This window comes from Chiloscyllium plagiosum, unplaced genomic scaffold (genome assembly GCF_037043375.1).
Source record: "Chiloscyllium plagiosum isolate Xiang-an unplaced genomic scaffold, Cpla_swu_hap1 HiC_scaffold_8, whole genome shotgun sequence".
In the NCBI taxonomy this organism is placed as follows: domain Eukaryota; kingdom Metazoa; phylum Chordata; class Chondrichthyes; order Orectolobiformes; family Hemiscylliidae; genus Chiloscyllium; species Chiloscyllium plagiosum.
Genome location: NW_028270146.1, coordinates 76,355,584 through 76,377,481, shown reverse-complemented (window position 1 = coordinate 76,377,481; position 21,898 = coordinate 76,355,584). Strand labels below are relative to the sequence as shown.

The 21,898-nt window shown below is 39.6% G+C and overlaps 1 protein-coding gene across 11 annotated transcripts in view; it reads left to right on the top strand.

Moving 5' to 3' along the window:
• Positions 1–21,898, top strand: part of ryr3 (ryanodine receptor 3) — a 370,356-nt gene that overhangs the window by 232,966 nt on the left and 115,492 nt on the right. For all 11 annotated transcript variants that reach the window (XM_043697973.2, XM_043697975.2, XM_043697971.2 and 8 more), the window contains 8 exons: positions 357–577; positions 3,542–3,632; positions 5,250–5,390; positions 7,999–8,162; positions 11,445–11,523; positions 14,683–14,772; positions 17,006–17,143; positions 18,378–18,443. In XM_043697973.2, the coding sequence (XP_043553908.2) occupies positions 357–577; positions 3,542–3,632; positions 5,250–5,390; positions 7,999–8,162; positions 11,445–11,523; positions 14,683–14,772; positions 17,006–17,143; positions 18,378–18,443 (990 nt within the window). The remainder of the gene's footprint in view (positions 1–356; positions 578–3,541; positions 3,633–5,249; positions 5,391–7,998; positions 8,163–11,444; positions 11,524–14,682; positions 14,773–17,005; positions 17,144–18,377; positions 18,444–21,898) is intronic.

The window sequence follows — 21,898 nt, the reverse complement described above, 5'->3', positions numbered from 1 at the left end:
TTGTTCTACAGTACATGAAAGAGCAGCTACAGCCAGCAACACTTACAAATGATGTTTTCTTAGATGAGGGACACTTATAAAATTGGAACGGAAAGGAAAGTCTACATTTTGATCAGTCTGAACTGATTATGGCCCAGAGCATACCTAGTTACAATTTAAAATACCGTAGTCCTAGTCACATGATGCATCTTTGAATGAATTGTAATTATCACTGACATAATGGGATGAATGTATGTGTGAAAGATTCAGGCTAGTGCTCCTTGTTATAATTTATTTTTGTCTTCTTGTTCATGGATATAGATAAAAAAAGCATATTTAATACTTTTCTCTAAATACTTGTTTGTCTTTTCCAACAGGCTGCTTTGAGTACTTCAGAGACAGCTCTTGCCCTTAATAGATACATCTGTTCAGCAGTCCTTCCACTCCTCACCAGATGTGCACCTCTATTTGCTGGAACTGAGCACTTTGCTTCAGTGATAGACTCTACGCTGCACACAATTTACAGACTATCAAAAGGACCTGGTCTTACCAAAGCCCAGAGAGAGTCAATTGAAGAATGTTTATTATCTATCTGCCGGTACAATACATTTACTTTTATGTTCAAGTCTTTAGAAATACCGCCAGTGATCTTTTAGAATTTTCATATTTTGAAGAATACAAATTAAGTATTTTATGGAATTGCCGGCTTAATTGCCTGGACAATATTCTGGGAGAATGGAACCCTCACCATTTAGAAAGCCAGCTTAATTTTTGTTTCATTGACTTCTGTCACACTTTATTCCACTAGGTTACTGCTCAAGAAAATTATCCTCAAAAGTTTGATTCCAGAACGAAGCTGAAAAGGCTAGACCAGTACAGAGAGCTGTCTAATGTGATTTCAGACAGATTAAGTTTATCTGAATGAATCAACTAATTCTAAGGCCATGATGTTTTTGATATGGCAGCTCCTGACAGGAAATAGCATTTACATCCACAAAGATGTCATTTTTGGATATGAAAGGGCTGATGATTGGAGAACTGGGTAACTTCCATACCCACCTCTGATGACTGTGTCTGTGTCTAATCCTTATTTTCAAATTTTGATGCACTTACTGTACAATGTAAAAATATTTACTAACGACTAAAAAATTACAAAGCATCCCGAATTCAGTCAAACAAAAATCACATTTTAATGCTTAAAAGGTTTTTTCCTGTTCCTTCCAGCTGGCTGATTTTACAAATTAGAAACATGCATTATGTCAAGATTATTGTGACGTGATTGGACTATTATAACCCACCAGACCTCTTCATCCAAATTTGAAACCATGCACATATATGTATCAAATCTAGAACCTCTATTTACTTACAGACTGTATCTGAATTCAGACTGTATATGGGACAAAGGAACACCAATGCAATATAGTAATGTTTAGTGACATCTCTTTTTGGTTGATCACTGATAACAATAAAAATGTAAGCAAGTGAGTTGAACTGATTCAAGGAGGTTCATTCAGACACAGGTTGGTCTTAAAATAAAACTGAAACATGACAGTTTTTAATAATCAGAAGCTTGATAAACAAGGTATACTTGAAGGTGATAAAGGAGGAGAGATAGGTTAGGTAAAGGACTTTCAGACCCTGGATCCAAGGGAATTGAAGACTATTCAACTAAGGGAGGAAGAGAGACTTTGATGAAGGAGTGGCAGTGATTTTTAGGGCTGAACGAAGTTGCAGACATAGTGAAAGACATGGCTTTCAACGTTTCAATATTGAGATCAGAATTTTCAACATGGAGCTTTGGGAAACTGGGAGACACTTTAAAAGGGTGATGAGCAAGCAGGATTTGGTGCAGAAAGGGTCATGGGCAGTAGAGTTAAGTCTTACAGAGGTTAGAGAATAACTGGCTGGTCAGGTGAACATATTAGCAGAGGCTGGAAGTGGCAAACGCGTGGTTGAGTGTTTCAGCTGCAAATGGGTTAAAACCTGCAATCTGAGTCATGTTACAGGGTAGAAGGAGATGAAGAGAATATATAGGGTCTGGTTCAACCTCTGTTAGGAGTTAGGAAGGAGACTAGAGCTGTTGCAACCCGACAGAGTTTCTGATGTAGCAAGGAATATATCTTGTGTTCTAATACATACATGAAGTCGCAGTCCCGTCTCGAGAATCTCTTTCAAGTCATCTCTAAACTTGTTTGGAGATGCCGGTGTTGGACTGGGGTGTACAAAGTTAAAAATCACACAACACCAGGTTATTGTCCCTAACCTTGAGAGAGAGAGAAATGACCTGATTTTCAGGGTGATGAAAGATTTTGTCAAGCAGAAAAAACTGATTCCATTGACAAATGGATCAATAACGAGAGATCATAAATTTAAAAAGATGTAGAAGCATGATATGAATATTGTTTTTAACTCAGGAGTTAGCATCATCTGGAATGCTCTACCTGAAAAATTAATGGAAGCTGTTTCCATAATTATTTTTTAAAGGGAATTGAATAGGCACTTACTGAGAAACTTGCAGAGTTGCATTTAAGTTATAGGATGTGGGAAAAAGCACAGGACTGTTCTTTTAAAGAGTCATCACAAGGTAGACAGTCACATGGTTTGCTTCCATGCTGTGCGTTTCTATGATTTTATCTAATCCTGGATGTCAGGCAAGCACTTTGACAGTCAAGAGGCCAAGACCATGCCTGCAGATGATAATACCAAATGGTTTTTGTGTAGATAAAGAAGAAGGGCTAAGAGACAACATTAGTTAATGAAAAGCAACCAGACCATTAGGGATTTACTTTGTCGATATTTGCTCCTCTATGTCTTTGAAGCTATGCATCAACATAGTCAAGAAAACTAACAAGTGCTGTCATATATCCCTTGAGCTGTACCTACATACTGGGAAATTGTGAGTTGGTAATGTTCTCTTCCCGTTTAAATTTATGTTGGGGCGATGACATGTATTTGACTGCTTGCAAGCTATAGTTAGCCATAGAGTTATACAACATGGAAACAGACCCTTAGGTCTAACTTGTCCGTGCTGAACTTAACGTCCCAATCCAATCTAGTCCTATTTGCCAACATTTAGCTCATATCCTTCTAAACCCTTTCTATTCATATACCCATCCAGTTGCCTTTTAAATGTTGTAGTAATTGTCCCGGCCTTGACCAGCTTGTTCTATAGATGCATCATCCTCTGAATGAAAGATATTACCCCTTGGATCCTTTTTAAATCTTCACCCTCTCACCTTAAAACTGTGCCCCCTAAGGAGAAACTGTCCCACCACCTGAGGAGAAAGACCTTGACTATTCACCCTATTTATGCCCCACATGATTTTAAAAGCCTCGATAAGATCTCCCCTCAACATCTGATGTTCCAGGGAAAAAGGACCCAGTCTATTCACCCTCTCTCTCTAGTTCACCCTCCCCACACAATCCTGGCAACACCCTTGTAAATCTTTTGCAATATGAGATACCAACTTGTCTATTCAGGTTAATATGTGAATGATATATCAAAAGAATCTATATTTACATTTATTTCTCTGTAACTATGTAATTTTCCATTGTTCCTCAGGCACCTACAGCCTTCAATGTTGCAACCACTCCTGCGTCGCTTTGTGTTCGATGTTCCCATTCTTAATGAGTACTGTAAAATGCCTTTAAAGGTATTTGCAAAAAGCAATCTTGTATTGATAAATTATGAACGTGAATATGGTTAATATTTGATTGAAAAGCAACAAAAGGAAGACATATTGAATCACATGCCCATGTATTATATAAAGGATGTCCATTCAAAACTGATAGCAATAATGTTAGAATAGCTCATCGGTGTAAGAAAAATACCAATACATCTTGATATTTTGATACTGATGCCTACTCATTTGCAAAGTGTTCTGAAGAAATACAGGTTTAAATTTCCCAATCCCTCAGAAGTCTCAATGCATCACTGACAATGCAGCCTCTGATCTAACCCCATTTAAACCATCCAATGACAGAGTCATTGTTATATGTTTGTGATGGCCTGCTTGTTGTCTTCCTGGACATCTCGGTTACACATTTTAGGCGAGGGAAGGGTGAAATCACTAGTAATAGTTAATTATAGCATAACTGGTGCTGTCAGTTAAGAGCAAAATATAATAAAACAAATTAAGTTTTCAGCTTTATATCAAGGGCTGTGCCACCTTTCAAATTTTAAATCCCCACTTCACTGTCTCTATGGTGCTGAACATGAGGAAATAACACACAACTTCACTGAAACAATAATGCTAGGTGTTGCATTAGTCCTTAATAATATTTAATATATATGAACTGATACAAGTAATCAGCACTTGCCATTCATTTCCAATCAGGAAAACCTGCAAAAGGTGGTAGGGGCTAGCAGAACAGCCCCAAATCCATTTCCCCCACTGTCCTGTTCGGAGAACACCAGAAAGCAAGTAGTAAATATTCAGAACATCTGAGCTCTAGATTTTAAACAGTATCAACATGTCAATAATTCATTTTATTGACTTTTTGAATATTGAGCTTCAGAAAGTGAGATTAGAATCTACAGGATACTGATTTTTTATTGACCATATTAATAAGTTAGAGTTCAATTTAGCACACATAATAGCCACAGCCTCAGAATAACTGTAGCCTTTACAGGAATCAATCCAATGATATTCCCAACTTCATCTCATCACTGTATTGCCAAGCAATAGCATCCAGTCTCCGTCGGTTTTCTGACAATCTGAAACTGACTTCTGGCAGCAAAGACTTCTTTGGAGATTCCTCCTTCTAGTCGCATCAGGATGAATCTTCAAATGTCCTTAAATCTCTTTGACCAGAACATAAATTCCCTCCAGCATTCTGCATGAGTGGTTACAGGGAACACACTTTCCCCCACTGGTTTACAAAGTGTTTGCTGTTTTCCTACCTCTGCCTCTTTACCCTAGCCCCCTCCATCAGCCTTCTCCCTTCCTCTGTCTTCTCTGTCTGTTCAGAGTATTTGAATCAAACTGCATTTAGTTTGTAAGTCTTCTCATGGCAAAACCAGCTACTTTGTTCTTTGTGTGCGGACACGTGTATTTCTTTAGTGCTTATTCTGGCTCTCTGTTCTCATGGTAACCAGGCTACTCTGCCTCATCAGAAGCAGAACTTGTATTAAATCACACGTCCCTCTATTATTCCACTTTATCTGCATGAATTCAGTCTGGAAGTATTAATTTGATTATTTTGTAAATAGTTTTTTTCTGCTGTGTTAGTTTTAGTTAATTAATATTATTTTCTTTTATCAACTACAGCTTCTAGCCAGTCATTATGAGCAGTGTTGGAAATACTATTGCTTGGCATCAGGATGGGGAAGTTATGGAAGTGCATCTGAAGAAGAACTACATCTCACTAAAAAATTGTTCTGGGGAATTTTCGATTCACTCTCTACAAAGGTAACAGTACATTTACCTAAGTTGTATTATAAGTTGTTGACCTTTCAGGTTGAAAGAGGTAACTTGAAGTTCAAGATTATAAATTAAATCTGTGCCATGTTTGCACTTGAATAAAAAAAGTATTCCTAATTGGGTTCCTCAAAAACGTGAAACTTGACATTTAAAGTTGTTGCAAAGCTAAACTTTAAATGTTCAATAAAGGTCAGTGCATGTTCAAATTGTATTGCTTCTTCTTTCAGAAACCTCTCAATATTGTTCTTGTCTGCTGTTCTCACCTATTATTCAGTATCTTGGACAGACCTTTCCCAGACCCGAATGATTGAGGCCTTTTTCAACATTGAATCCAACAAGTCGCATTTTTCAACCAAGTCCCAGATGTACATAGAACAGTACGGCAGAGGAACATGCCCCACCGTGTCTGTCCTGAATATGATGCCCTTCTAAACTAATTCAGTTTGCCTGCATGTTGTCTGCATCTCTCTATTCTTTCCATGTTCATGTATCTCTCTAAATGCCTCTTGCACATTGCTATAATATCTGCTTCTACCACCTCCTCTGGCAGTGCATTCCAGTCACCTGCCACCCTCTATGTGGGAAAAAAACACGTACCAAGCACTTCTCCATTAAACTTATCCCCTCGCCTTAAACCTATGTCCCCTTGTATTTAACGTTTCCACCCTGGGAAAAAGACGCCAATTATCCTTCCAATCCATGCCTCTCATAATTTCAAATACTTCTGTCAAGTCACCCCTCAGCCTCCAATGTTCTAATTAAAAAAATCCAAGTTTGTCCAACCTCCTCTTATAGCTAATACACACCAATTTAGGCAACATCCTGGTAAACTTCTTTTGCACCTTTTCCAAAGACTTCAGGTCAATCCTATAGTGTGGCAGCCAGAACATACAGTACTCGAAATGTGGCCTGACTAAAGTTTATACAGCTGCAAGATGACTTATCAACTTTTATACTCAATGCCCCGACTGATGAAGGCAAGCATGCCACATGCCTTCGTTACCACCTTATCCATTTTCAGGGCATTATGGACTTGGATCTTAAGATCGCTTCACATATCAAATATTGTGTGCCATTTTCATCTGTAGCAAGAGATGGGAAGGGATTGCATGAGATGATAGTGGGTGGCTCAGCTGTTGGTGTTGCTGCAGGTAAGTGAAAGGAGTTGTGGTGTTCCAAGTGAATGAGTAGGCAGCAGCTATGCCTATTATGAGAGATTGGAGGGTTGGAGGTAGTGATTGATGGAAGATGCTTCAGGAAACACTGAGCATGGTAGAACATGAGCTTTGTTGGGAGCTAGATGCAGCGACAGAGACATAGTGAGTGCAAGGTAGCAGATAGAGGAATGCTTTTTTTAACCTAGAGGGAGGAGTGGAGAAGAAAGTTGACCTACTTCCTGCACTTCCGGGTGTTCATCTGGACTGTGGATACCATCTTGGATGGCGATCTCAAAGTGGGCAAGCAGGGTTTAGTGCTATGATCCCCATTACCCATCCTGAGTGAAAAAGTCAACCCTCCTCTGACCATATCCTAGACATTTCCTGAACTATTTTGGCAGGAGCAGGTACATTAAGTTGGGGTGAGTATAGAATTTGGCTAACATTGGATAAGCAGGCCACAAAGATAAGGTGAGTTCGGTAGTTAATGAGAGAGTTTAGGATGGTTATGAGACACTAACCAGACCATGTGGAGAGAAACCCTCCATAAAATTCAATTAAAATGACACCAAGCCAAATTATGTGAAAATTCAATCCAATGTTACTCCTGACTTTTCTATATTTCCAACATCTTTACTTATGTTTCTCAATTTAATTTTGCCAATCCTGCGTACAACAATGAATATTTGTATTGTAGAAGTAACAGGCCACAAAATCCAAAGTTTATACCAGTTTTGTTCTTATTTTATTAAACTTCAGCATTTGAATCAGTTGTGTTTCAAATGTATTAAATGTGTGACATATACAGTTTGTTCTAGAAGTTTTTCACAAAGGAAGCTGGAAAGCTACTTAAATATTGTCCATGCTTCTTAACAGCATTAAACTTTAATTGTGCCTCTTCTGAATTGGCTTTTCTGCAAGAAAGTAAACTGAGTTTCTATTTGCAGTTTGAAACTCCTTGAAGCAGAATGGTGTTTGTTTTTCACTAAACTGTTAAATTCTTCCAAATGTAGGACACAGTTTGGCCACTTATTTATTCTCATCATGATAGAATAACTCATTTTATTGGAAAATTAAATGTATTTGAAATATTGCCTAGTAATTGATTAACTTTCTAGTATCAGCTTGACTGTTTAGAATAATCAAAGTTGAGGAACAAAGGGTCCATGAGGATTAGTATAGAACAGTTCATTTAGAAAAAAACATCATTTTATCCATTTATCTAAATCACTTTTGGTTTGCAATATATTTTTCTTTATTTGTAGTACCTAGTCCTTCTTCCATTAGATTCCCACTATAAATGCTATGGAAATCAATTGTTTTGAGTTTGTTTGGAGTTGCATAGAGTATTAGCATATTTTCACTTCCATTAAAAAAATGTTGTTCACTGTGAACAATTCAATGTGTTTTTCTTTAATAAGTCACCATTTTTCCGGCAGAAATACAACCCTGAACTCTTCAAAATGGCTTTGCCATGCCTGAGTGCTATAGGAGGGGCTCTGTCACCTGATTATGTGGATTCCAGCTTTTCAGTTGTGCTGGAAAGGCAGAATTCAGTGGATGAAGAAGGCAACTTTGACCCAAAACCTATCAACACTTCTAAGTATGGCACTGAAATGAATAAAGATGGTTTTCTTTAAATGTTCTATTTATTCTTTTACAGAACAAAGGTTTAGAGAAATATTTCTCACTTCTCTTGTTTTGTGCTGCTACTTACCTCATCATGTTAGAAGATAATTAGTAAATTTTCAAATTCATCAACCTGATTTTTAAAAATCCACCTCTTATCAGGGTACAGAAGGTGAATTTGAAATTTCTATTTTTATTTCAAATACAAAATTCTAACAAATTGCGAAGTGCACAGTTTCAAAAGGCTGAAAATTATCTACTTTGAATGCTTTATGCATCCTGACACACACTTTAACATTTTACCCATAATGTCTATTTATGGCTAAGCAATTTTATTATTTACTACATAGTGATTTGTTACGATCCAAACATTTAGAAAACTATGTTTAGGTATTTTAGAGCTTATTTTAAATATGTTCTCTGGATGGTGAAGTTTGTGTAAGGTATTAAAAGCAAAACATGATAAATGCTAAAATCTGAAAGAAAAAACAGAAAGACCATAAGAAAAAGGAACAGGAGTGGGCCATTTGGCCCCTAAAATCTGCTGGAAAAACTCAGCAAGTCTGACACTATTTGTGCAGAGAGAAACAGATTTAATGCTATGAGTTGAATTTAAATGTTTCTTGGAACTGAGGAGAGTTGGTAAATTGACAGATTTGCACAATTAAGGGAGAGGACGAAGTAGAATAAAAGACTAAAAATAGCTGTGTAGGAGAACAGAACTGAATTATTTAGGGCAGCACGGTGGCTCAGTGGTTAGCACTGCGGCCTCACAGCACCATGGTCCCAGGTTGGATTCCAGCTTCGGGTGACTGTCTGTGTGGAATTTGCACATTCTCACCGTGTCTGTGTGGGTTTTGTCCGGGTGCTCCCGTTTCCTCCCACAGTCCAAAGATGTGCAGGTCAGGTGAATTGGCCATGCTAAATTGCCCACTAGTGTTAGTGTTAAGAGGGAAATGGTTCTGGGTGGGTTACTATTTGGAAGGTTGGTGTGGACTGGTTGGGCCAAAGGGCCTGTTTCCACAATGTAAGGAATCTAATCTAATCTAAAAAATTGCTGAACAGGTAGATTTGTCAAAACCTTTCATCTTGCACTCAACAGGGAAATTTAAAAAAAAACATGTCAAGGAAAAATAACATTAATACAGTCTAAGAGAAGAGTGCTGATTGGTTGACAAGTGGATTCTGATTGATAGAAAGTTGTTGCTGTGGTGAGTGCACTAGTTAATGACAACTGACAGTTAATTGCCAAAGTTTAAACAAGGAAAGTTGGCTCTGACGCGTCCTAATGAGTGCAAAATGAAGGCTTTTGTAAATTACATCTTTTCTCAGCAATACAAAGGAAAAGGCAGAAATAGAGTGTGAGTGAAATTAAATGTCAAAGCTGGCATGTAATGAAAGACAAAATGAGTGGTAATGGTGATATTAAAGAAAAATTGGTAGTGTAAGTTAGTTTCATAATAATAAACAGTTCTATCTGAAAGCAATAATATAAAAACAAGATGCAAACTGACTCTTGATTTAAAAAAATGTCAAAATGGCAATAGACTTCATGCTGTATGGCACTTATTATTGGTCTATTTGTAAAAGTAGATTAACAGATTTTTCTGTAAAATTGCAGCAGTTGAAGTTGCTAAGCAATCACTATAGAATTTCAAATACTAGTTTTCAAAATTGTTCAAATGCACATAATATCAGTCAAGTTGTTCAATGCATTCTGTATCTAATTAAAGACAATGATTTTGTCAGAAAATATATCAAACATAAACTTAGCTGCGGAAGCAAGTTCAAACTTTTTCATGAACATCACAGTCTTCAAGGTAATAACAGGAAAAGACAGGGTAGATAAAGATAAACTATCTCCACTGGTTGGAGATTCCAGACTGGCTCAGCGGTCTTTGAAGAGGTGTTCTGAAGCATCACTGAAGCTGAAACATTAACTCTATTTTCTCTCCATGGATGCTGCTGAACTGACTGAGTTTCCGTGACAATTTCTGATTTCATTTCTGAATGCCAGCATTCTTAGTTCTTGGTTTTATTATAGATAGGTTTTTGTTAAGCAAAGGTATACAGGTACTGTGTTCAGTTCTGCCTTCCTTCTATAAGAAAGATGTTATGAAGCTTGGAAGTGTTCAGAAAAAATTTACAAGTATGTTGCCAGGGTTGGAGGGTTTGAGCGATAGGGATAGACTGATAAGGCTGGGGCTATTTTCCATGGCGTATTGGGGGCTGAGGTTTATAGAATCATGAGGTATGTGGATTGGGTGAATAGTCAAGGTCTTTTTCCCAGATTTGAGGAGACCAAAACTAGAGGGCAGTGCATTCCATGCACGCAACACCTTCTGTGTAAAAAGGTTGTCCCTTAGGTCCCTTTTAAATCTTTCCCCTCTCACCTTAAATCTATGCCCTCTAGTTTTGGTCTCCCCTAACCTGGGAAAAAGATCTTGACTATACACTCAGTCCATGTCCCTCATGATTTTATAAACCTCTGCCTCTGATACTCCATGGAAAATAGCCCCAGCCTATTTAGTCTCTCTCTTTCGCTCAAACCCTCCAACCCTGGCAACATCCTTGTAACTCTTTTCTGTACACTTACAAATTTTACAACATCTTTCTTATAGCAGGGAGGCCAGAACTGAACGCAATACCTATAATCCTTTGCTTAACAAAAATGAATCTATAATAGAACCAAGAACTGAGAATGCTGGCATTCAGAAATGAAAACAGAAATTACCAGAGAAGCTCAGCAGGTCCAGCAGCATCCATGGAGAGAAAATAGAGAGTTAATGTTTCAGCTCCTGTGATGCTTCAGAACACCTCTTCAAGACAGCTGAGTCAGTCTCGAATATCCAAATAATGGTGGAGGCTGGTACGATTACAACATTTAAAAAGTATCTGGATGGGTATATGAGTAGGAAAGGTCTAGAAGGATATGGGCCAAAGGCTGGCAAATGGGACTAACATGACTTTAGGATATCTAGTCGGCATGGGCAAGTTGGACTGAAGGGTCGGTTTCTGTGCTGTACATCTCCATAATTCTATTTGCATCCCACTAGCAAAAAAAATTATAAGCAGAAAATATTCAAAGCAGAATAGTTCTTAGCCAAATTTGATAGTCTTTCACTATTTTAATTGCAAATAGTTATTGAATGATTTTAAATCTGCTTTTTGATAGACACTTGTTGATAAAGTGTTTCGAAACATTTTTAAACATTAAAAGTGGACCCTTTGAAATAGTTTTTCTGATTTGTTCCAGTATTTCAATTCCAGAGAAGTTGGAGTATATTGTCAACAAATATGCAGAGCATCTACATGAGAAGTGGGCATTTGAAAAGGTAATGAATCAGGTTTGATTTTTTTTAACTTTGAGCGTATTTTATTAGACAAAAGAATTGGAAAAGAGCTTCCTTAATCATTAACTTTAAAAGCAAAGCATATTCTTAGATGTTTTTAATAAAGGTACCTAAATGGTGATTCATACGCTGTGAATGGTTGTTTTCTCTAAAGAGTGTAAAATAACAAATAATCAGTAACTTTCCTCAGCAATGATCAATACCTCACACCCTTTATACTGTGTGAGAGAAGTGTGCTGGTTGGTTGATAAGTGGACTCTAATGGACATTTTCCAAGGATATTGCACCAGTTAATAATAATGCGAAGTTAATTCCCAACCTTCTTTAAATTTTAAACTGGGGTATTGACTCTGAATTGTCCTGATGAGCACAAGATATAAAATTTTGACAAAATGTGTCTTTTCTCAGCAATACATCAGGGAAAGGAAGAGAGTGTATAAAATGTGGGAGAGATGACATATCAAAGATGACATGTAACAAAAGACATAGGGAGTGAAAAATTGTTATGTCAGAGAAATATTGACAAATCAATGTTAAGTGGCAAAGCCTTTGATCCCTTTTGAGCTGTGAACAGAAACAATAATAAAACTGGAACAAAGGTAGTGGTAGTTAGTGTTTAAGAAAGGGTGGAGGATAAAATAGACATTTAGAAGCTATCGATTTAAGTCAAGCAAGTTGAATTATTGGTTCACCTGGAAAGATTGGTATGAGCATTAGTTTTATATTATTACATGAGGATGAGTGGGCTGTTTTGAATGAGCATGCAACCATACGAATTAAGAAGAGATATAGGCCATTTAGACCCTTGGTCTGCACTGCCATTCACGAAGATCTCACTGAGCTGATTATGGCCTCAACTCCATGTTCCTGCCTAGCACTGATGGCTTCTACCTCCCTTATTAGTCAAGAATCTAGTCTACCTTAAGAATATTCAATGACCCTTTCTCCATTAGTCTCTAGGGAAGAGAGTTCTATACACACGCAACCTCTGAGAGGTTAATAAAAAAATCATCCCTATATTAAACAGGATAGATCTTATTTTTAAACTGTGTCACCTGGTTCCCCTTTGTGTCCAGGGGAAACAGCCTTTCATTGTCCATCATGTTAAGACCTTTCAGGATCTCACAAGTTTCGCTAAGAGAGTTTGATCGTGATTGCTGTTCTTGTGAAAAAAAGCAGTTTATCAGTTCAGAGTACGTTGTGGTTCACTAGGTGTTTGCTCAGTCTATCTCTGGAGAAATTGTAGAAGCATATACATTGTGGCACTAATACTGGAGCTGTGTTGTGACCCTGGACTATATTATCATCCAATAGTGTATCACGCCTCATGAGTCAACTTGCATTGAAGGAAGATGCTAATGGGAATTGGCTGCTCCATTATCCCTGAGAAAATGTTTACAGCAACTCCAAATTTGTAATCTGGGCTGGAATTTAATTGGCTCTTTTGTAATGCTGACAAGTGGGAAGGCTGGCAAAATATTGCAGGCAGGGTGTGCCAAACATTCACCTAGCAATATGCTATTTTGCCAACTGCTGAAAAGCAGAAGCCAGAAAATACCTGCCAGAAACCCAATTCAGCCTCTTAAGTGACTAATTAAAGACTATAACTTATCTCTCCGGACATTATATCCCCACTGCCTGTCTTGTATGGGTAGAAAATTCTGTGAAACCTGACGACCTCCGAGCAGGTTCTGGGGATGAGGGTCGCCCTCCATTTTGGCCCCTCTGTGTTACAGGGAGGGGTCCCACATTGGCAATGGCTGACCCAACTGCATCTTTGCTATCTGTGCCTCCCAACTGCTCGGCCCTACTCCTGCCACCCTTCCCACGCCCGTCAATTATTAGGGCATACTTTTGCCTGTTCTTGGCCTTCCCAAACCAACAGCCCTTTTTTGTGGTTACCCAGCTAGAGGTACTGTCATAATGTGAGTGCGGGAAAGCAACAGCCCTGTGGTATTATCACTGGAAACATTCTGGGAAACCGGGTTGAAATCCTGATATGTCAGATAGTGGATTATGAACTCAATAAAAAGGATCCGGAATTAAGAGTCTAATAATGACAGTGAATCCATTGTCAATTATTGGAAAAACCCATCTGATTCATTAATATTCTTTAGGGAAGGAAACTATCATCCTTACCGGGTCTAAAGTAAACAGGCAGGAGGCTGGAAGAACACAGCAAGCCAGGCAGCATCAGGAGGATGAGAAGTCGATCTTTTGGATGTAACTCTTCTTCAAGTCCTGAAGAAGGGTTACACCCGAAACCTTGACTTCTGCACCGCCTGATGCGGCCTGGCTTGCTGTGTTCTTCCAGCCTCCTGCTTGTCTACCTTGCATTCCAGCAGCTCCAGTTTTTTTTTGTCTCTAATCCTTACTTGGTCTGGCCTACATGAGACTCACAGCAATGTGGGTGACTGTTTACTGCCCTCGAGGCAAATTAGGAATGGGTAATGAATACTGGCTCAGCCAGCAACTCACTCATCCCATGAATGATTAAATAAAACAAGACAGAATGAGCTAGTAGCTCTTTGGTTGTGAGGGAAGGAGTGGTTTAAGGTGGTGGCAACCCAGACAATAGCCATGATAATTGCCATCTGACGGGGAACATGTTCCCCTGGTCCCACTGCTGGCTAAAGCAGGCCTGTTCCATCTTTTAGTTCAAAAGGGGGCATTTTTTGCCATCTCCTGTAAAACCCAGATCCATGGTCATTTTTCTGTCATAAAATTAACTTTTCTGTCATTTTTGCTATTATCTTACTGCGATTGAACAGATGTTGGAAGCTAAATAAATATCAAGTTCTAATGAGGGTTGTGTTGTACTGAGATAGTCTTTGTGGATTTTATATTGGATTTAAGGGCGTGGGGAATGTTTGTTCTGTCAGAGCTGGTGTTGTATCAGAAGAAGCAAATGCACATTGAAGATAGGGCTGTTGAAAAGAATGCTGCTGGAAAAGAATTGAGTGCTAATTTAAATTTGAGGATTTATAATGTCTGGAGTAAAGTAGGGATCCACAAGTAATATTTTAAAAGGATGTTGATAACTAAACTGGACTGCTTGTGACAACTGAATATTATCAACAACAAGTTAACGTCTGAGTATGTTTCAGCTCAGCACCTATAATTGTGCTTCTTGTTCTACAGATACAAAATGGGTGGACATACAGTGATTCAATCAATGAAAATATGAAGACTCATCCATTACTGAGACCATATAAAACATTAACAGAAAGGGTAAGGGATACTAATGGGAGCTTTGTAATGTTAATAGATAGTTATTGCAGGGAAGTTTTCAACAGTTAAACTGTGTCAGTACTGCTATTACACTGTGACTCTGCTCAATTTGCACCTAAATACTCAAGTAATTGAAAGGCATTTCTCTTGAGTAAAGTGTGCATTTCATGTCAGACTGAAAAAAAAACTTACCTCCATCGCTTTCTCAATAATTTGGTTTGGAAGTGCTGTGTTCTATACCCAGCTAACCAAAATTAAACATCAAGAATAAATTAACTTTTGCATGTTACCAATTTTCTGATATATCTATCAATGCATCAGCTGGTTGTTTTGCATTACTGTCGATGCTACTTTTATCAATGATAGTGGACTTTAAACATCAGTTCCCTGATCCCTGAAATTGAGTTGCCAGCTGAGATCATTATTGTATATCTTTCGACATGGCATGGAGGAGGTGTGTTGAAGTGGCAGGCAACTAGAAACTAGGACTTTTTTCTGTGGACAGAATGTAGGTGTTCTGCAAAGCGATCGTCCAATCTGCATTGCATCTCCCCAATGTGGAGGAGAACACATTGTGAGCAGCGAATACAGTAGACTAGATTGAGTGAAGGGAAAGTAAATTGTTGTTTCACCTGGATGTGTGTGTGGGGATTTGGATAGTGAGGAGGGAGGAAGTAAATGGGCAGATTTTACACCACCTGCAATTGCATGGGAAGGTATCATTGGGTTGTGGAGGGATATTGGAAGTGAAGGAGGAGTGGGTCGAGGTGTTCGGGAGCTCCCTGCGGAATCTTGACAATTGGTGGGAGTAGAATATGTATCTGCTGGTGGCATCCCACTGGAGATGGCGGAAATGGAGGCTTAGGATCCTTTGGTGGAGAGCTGCTAGCATGATAAGTAAGGATCAGGTGGACCATATTGGTGCTGTGGGAGAGATGAGAAGGGGTGAGGCCAGAGGTGAGGGAGATGGGTCAGACACAGCTGAGGACCTTGCCAACCATGGTGATGGGGAATCCCTCAATTGAGGAAAAGGCTGGACATTTCTGAGGTGCCCTGTAGAAGTTGGCATCATCAGAACAGATGTGATGGAGACAGAGAAACTGCAAGAATGGAATGAATTCTTTACAGGAAGCAGGGTGTGAGATGTTTAGTTCAAGTATCTGTGGGAGTCAGTGGATTTGTGGTGGATATTGGTGGCCAGCCTATACTCAGAAATGGAAACAGAGAAGTTAAGGAAGGGAGTGGAGGAGTCAGCAATGGACCAAGTGAAGGTGAGGGCATGGCGGAAATTAGAAGCAAAATTGATTTTTCCAATTCCAGATGACAGAGGGAAGCAACGCTGACGATTTCATCAATGGACTCGAAAAATAATTGAGGGTAGGGTCCCAAGTAGGACTGAAACAAGGAATGTCCACATACCTTACAATGAGCCAGGCATAACTGGTGCCCATATGGGTATCCATGGCCACCCCTTTGATTGAAAGAAAGTGAGGGGAGTTAAAGGAGATGTTGTTTAAAGTGAGGATGAGCTTGGCCAAAGAGAGGACATGGATGGGAGCTGTTTAAACCCTTTTTCCAGGAAAAAAACACTTTTTGCAGGGTCCAACTTTGCTTCTGTCACATACATGAACAGGCTTCCCTCCCACTCTTCCTGCCTGCCATTCACATATGTTGGAAGGATTTGCAGATTCATACTCACCTTTATTGGTAGTGTAACAAACACAATTTCAGTGACTCACAAATGATAATTGTTTGACAATAGCAGTTGTACATCAGTTTTGTAAATTTTTAAATGTTATTCAACCCTTTCCACAGACATCTTTAAAAAATGCTTTTGACATCTGTAATTTTTGACTTAGTGTTACTGACTTTTGGACCAAACCCCCTCACTGGTTCAATAGGTAGACAAAATAGCTGGAAGTGTGGTCAGATGAAATGATTCTTTACTGCAGTGCGTTAACCTTGAGTCATCTGTGTTGTAATAGTTGTTATTAGAACATTTAATACATTATTGGAACGTGCTGATATTTTGTGTGAAAAAACATTCACTTAGTAAAAATACTGTATCTGTTTCTATTATGATATCATGACCTCAAAACAATTCGATGTTTGAAATTTTCAAAATGTAATACAGTTTGTCACTTATCGAGTAGTTGTTAAATGTTCAGAATTAATTCTGCATATTTGCAAATGCGGTCTTAAGTAGGTGATGTGTATAATTCTTCAAACACAGGAAAAAGAATTTTACCGCTGGCCAGCCAAGGAATCTTTCCGAGTCATGCTGGCTTTGAATTGGAACATTGAAAGAACAAAAGAAAGTGAAGCCATGATCCAGCACCTGGAAAGTGAGAAATTGCGCAAAGTTTCTCAGGTATTGTCAAACTCTTCCATTCTGAAAATGTGTTGCTGGAAAAGTGCAGCAGGTCAGGCAGCATCCAAGCAGCAGGAGAATCGACGTTTCGGGCATGAGCCCTTCAGCCCTTTCCTGAAGAAGGGCTCATGCCCGAAACGTCGATTCTCCTGCTCCTTGGATGCTGCCTGACCTGCTGCGCGTTTCCAGCAACACATTTTCAGCTCTGATCTCCAGCATCTGCAGTCCTCACTTTCTCCTAAACTCTTCCATGGCCTATTCTGAATTTGTTCCTGAACTTTATCATGAAAGGCAAGGGAGGGAGGGCGAGCAGATTTGGAACAAATTGAGAACATGACAATGAACATTTGTAGAGTTGAGACCGAGATGCGATCAGGCCATGAGGCTCAAGGGACTGAATTGCCTACTCCTGCTCCTAGCTTTTATGTTCTTATGACCTATTAGTGGTTCTTTGTTCCGCAGCAAATTTCATAATAGTCTCAGGGTGGAGAGGCACGAGACTTCAATAATTTTTTTTTAAACTTTGGCTTCCCATGTTGCACTCGGGAGCACAGTTTAAATTTTCCTGACACAAATGTGATCCTTGGGGAGGAAAGATTGGGTAATGCTTGCACCTCAAGGAAAATAACCTTTTACAGGAACTGTGAGCCTGGACAAGCAGTTATGTTTTCTTGGTGGTGCTGATCAATGGTCAGCACCACCATCCACTCCTCTCCAAGCCCCAACAAACTCTGATTTTCCCCATCTCCTTCCATCCAGCTAATGGTGACTCCACACCATTATCACAGCAATGACCTATTCAATTGCCTGGAACTCTATGCAGTACTCACCTCCTTTCACTAGTCTTTCTACCTTCACAGCCACCCAGCCAGTTAGTTTGACTGACTACCTCATTGGAAATGGAATGAAAAGGTTATGGTGTCTTGCTGTCAACTTCAGCAGGAATTCCTCAACCTTAGCCTTAGTCAGTTCTTTGGCTGTTTCCAATCTCTCAGCTTTACCAATCTCTCTGCAAACACAGGGGCCATGGAGCCAAATAAATCTCACTTCATTGAAAGTGCCTGCATTTCACTCCAGTGACAATCAAGTACCAGAAATAAAATGAATAGCTCAAGCTTGTTTGCTAAATATGCTGTCAGTCGTAATTATACAGGTGCTTTGATATAAATCATTCAAATTTAGAATGAAAATGGCTCTGAATTTTGGTGCAAATTACTTGTATCATTTCTTGCAGAATTCAGGAGGATACACCCCTGTTCCTGTTGACTTGTCTAATGCTTTGCTGTCCAGAGAGAATCAGGTTAGTTGGTCAAGTTTTCTCAGAGTTCATTCTTGTTACTTATTAAATGTTCAGTATTAACTAATACTTGCTGACTAGTTTTCAGTAAGTGTTTCACTATGACACCCTGGCCCTCGACCTGTTCACAGTTTTGACTTAGAACAAGTGTAAGAGCAGATAGTCCAAAGCGATATAATTGCAGCATTGAAGTACTTACATCACTGAGGAGTCCTCACAAAGCCAAGGTTAGTGATGTCATGGGAGCCAATGTAAGTCAGCAAGCATAGCAAAAATGCAATGTCACTGGAGTGAATTAGAACAGGTGCAGTGGATTTTGGGTGACTTTATAATTCCACCTCTGTATTAGGTCATTCACTGCTGGAACTCTCTTTGCTGTGTCTAGACCTGGCTATTGCTTTGTGCTCCTGACCAATCTTCTTCAACTTACCTTTCATGAATCTAAAGGTAGAAATAGACAGTCTGACTGCTGGCATGGATATGGGATCAGAAATGCATTTGGAATCAAATATGATGTCAAGGTGTCTGGTTAAGCCTCAGTAACCAGAGGGTCAGTTAGCTCAGTTGGCTGGAAAGTTGGTTTACAATGCAGCTTGATGCCAACTGCATGGGTTCAATTCCTGCACTGTCTGAGGTTAACATGAAGGATTCTCCTTCTCAATCTCTCCCCTTTTGGGATTATGGTTGGTGTGGACTAGTTGGACGGAAGGGTCTGTTTCTGTGCTATGTGATTCTAATGCCACCATTTTCAGTACTTTGCTCTTATCAAAATCTTGGAACTCCCAAGCTTATGCCATTATGAAATCTGTATCTCCACAAGTGGGCTGTTTTTGAAAAATGTCTTTCAAGGATGTTTTCTATTAAAAATTAAAAGAAATCTCTTCGAAAACTGATCTTAACAACCAGAAACGTACCACTCTGCTATTTCAATGATCAATAAAACTATTGTCAGGGAAACCGAGTCCTGGATTTGCAGTAGTTATAATGGGGATATTATTCACATTCACCATCATTGTTCCTTTGAATCTGAACCGCAACTCCTGAAAGCATATGCAGTTTCTATAGAAATCCAGAAGTTTCTATCATTAATGCTGTGCTTCCCCTGGGCTGCACTGTTGAACTGCCCAAGAGTATAAACAAGCAGAAATCTTCCACCGATGAAAATTTGCCTCTTGACATGGCTAGTCTCACACTTTTCTGCTCCTCGGATGCTGCCTGACCTGCTGTGCTTTTCCAGCGTCACAATTTTCGACTCTGATCTCCAGCATCTGCATTCCTTACTATCTCCTAGTCACTGTAAAAACCCTTGCCAAAGTCATTGGGCAGAATCATGCAGAGGTCTGAACAATGAGGGCTTTTGCATGATTCATGACAGAGTTAGGCCAGATATCTGCAGAGACTTTTCTTGACACTGAGCACCTTGCTGAATCTTTTAAGTTTTTGCCGAGGCAGTGGTGAGTTGCCAATCAATAGTGTTTTTTTTTGTTTGTTAAATGCCTCAATAATAGTTCAACTCACCTCAGTAGGGTGCAGCTTTCTCCCTTGGCAAACATGCAGAACATGTAGACATTGAGAGTTCTTGCCATGAAGTCAGAACGGGTTGCCTGGTGACTTCAGCTCACTGCTTGCTCCAAAGAACATACATGTTGGATACTGGGCACCAACATCTCAAAGCATGGTCCATGGGCACCTGCCATACAGACACACTCACATCCATGAACATTAGCATCTGACATGTGCCAGTCTCTAAAAACCCTCATGCTGCATCTCTGAACCATTTACAGGATGCTCCTGCACTTTGATGTTGCATGGGTATCTCTCAGTGTAATGCTGCTGCAAAGACCTGGCACTCAGGTCACAGACCCAGTCCCAGTCCCAGTGGACTGCATCAGGCTGTACCTTCCAGCCTGTTCACTTGCTGTTTGTGGTGCTCACTTATTCTGAACCTACCTGGATGTTCCCAGCATCCCTGCCTTACATTGCCTTGCCTTTTTGCACTTTGCTCCCTCAGGCAGACATATCAGGCTTATCTTACTTGTGTCTTGCCTGACCATTTAGTACAGACACACAAAGCCAAGAAGGTTTCCAGCAGTCCTCAGCTGAGTCAAGGGAGGTAGCTTTCATTCAGAATACCATGGTGCAATAAAACAAGTGCAACCTCCAATACCAGCCCATAGTGAGTCAGCTGCTTGGAGGTGGTCAGAACCAAGATGCTTTCCACATAAGGGGTGAGGAGCCAAATGTCAGGCAGCATACCATCCATCTTGAATTATTCTGCCCTAGTATGGGGCTGCTTTCTTCCTCAAATGAGAGGGAGAGAGCGGCAGGTACTATGAAAGCTGAAAATGGTGGCACAGTTGGTATTTTCAGTGTAGGTGGGGAACTGTCCCAACCGAGGGAGTGGACAGCACTGGAAACATGCAGATTAGTGCTGTCGGGTGCTGTGGTGGATGAGAGTGTGTGGAGAAAATGTTGCAGACAATAGTGAGAGTGGGAGAGCATGATAGTTGTTAAGGTGTAGGTCCAGTAGCAGAAATAGAGTGAGTGTGAGGTATTGGAGAGAAGGTGGTGACAATTACCCTGGTGGAATGGAGAAGGTATTGACCTTCTTCCTCCAGAACATGGAATTTCTCCAGATGTCTGAGACTGCATTCACCTGGGTGGCAACCTTGAACCAGCTGGCACAGTCTGGTATTTTACTCTCCACTTCTCATCCTGGGGGAAGAGGAAGTTGTACCTCAGCACCAACTCATCCGCCATCACCATCCAGGTACCTGCCTTCATATGAGGTTACCAACATTCTCCATTTGCACTCGACTGGCAATGCATTTGCATCAGGAACTGTGCAGAGCACCACTGGACTGGCAGTGCTTCCCTATGGATGTAAGAGATTTTAAAAGATGATGCAGACACAAGAGATTCTGGCTTTTTGGCAGATATCCATGGAGTGGTGAATTGTTCCGGTAACAGAGTGTGGTAAGGTGTGGATAGGATCTGGATGAGGGAAGCTATAAGGAAGGAGTAGATAGTTAATGAGGTAATTCTGGTAAGCTATGTTGAGAAATCTCATTAGGCCACATAGTGAGAAATCCTTTAAATAACTTAACCTAGTTTGTGCTTAGCTGAACAACTCTAAGATTCAGCCCATCTTGTTAAGTGAAGTGTAACTGTTGCTAAAAAAATACTAAATTCATTCTTATTTCTTAATGACCTCAATATTCCTGCTCAACCTATTTTGAATTTGTGGACTATCAAATGTATGTATTCTGACTTTTTAAAAAAAATCCATTTCCACATTTTATATCTCTGTCATTTCCTTCACACTTTTTATAATTTCTATTGGTTGCTATCTGTGAGAATACTTCAGTGTGATTGTCTGCTTACCATTGAATTCTGTGGTGTGTATCTGACATCCTGACTTCATAAACCCTGTTGATCATCTACAAGTCACAAGTCAG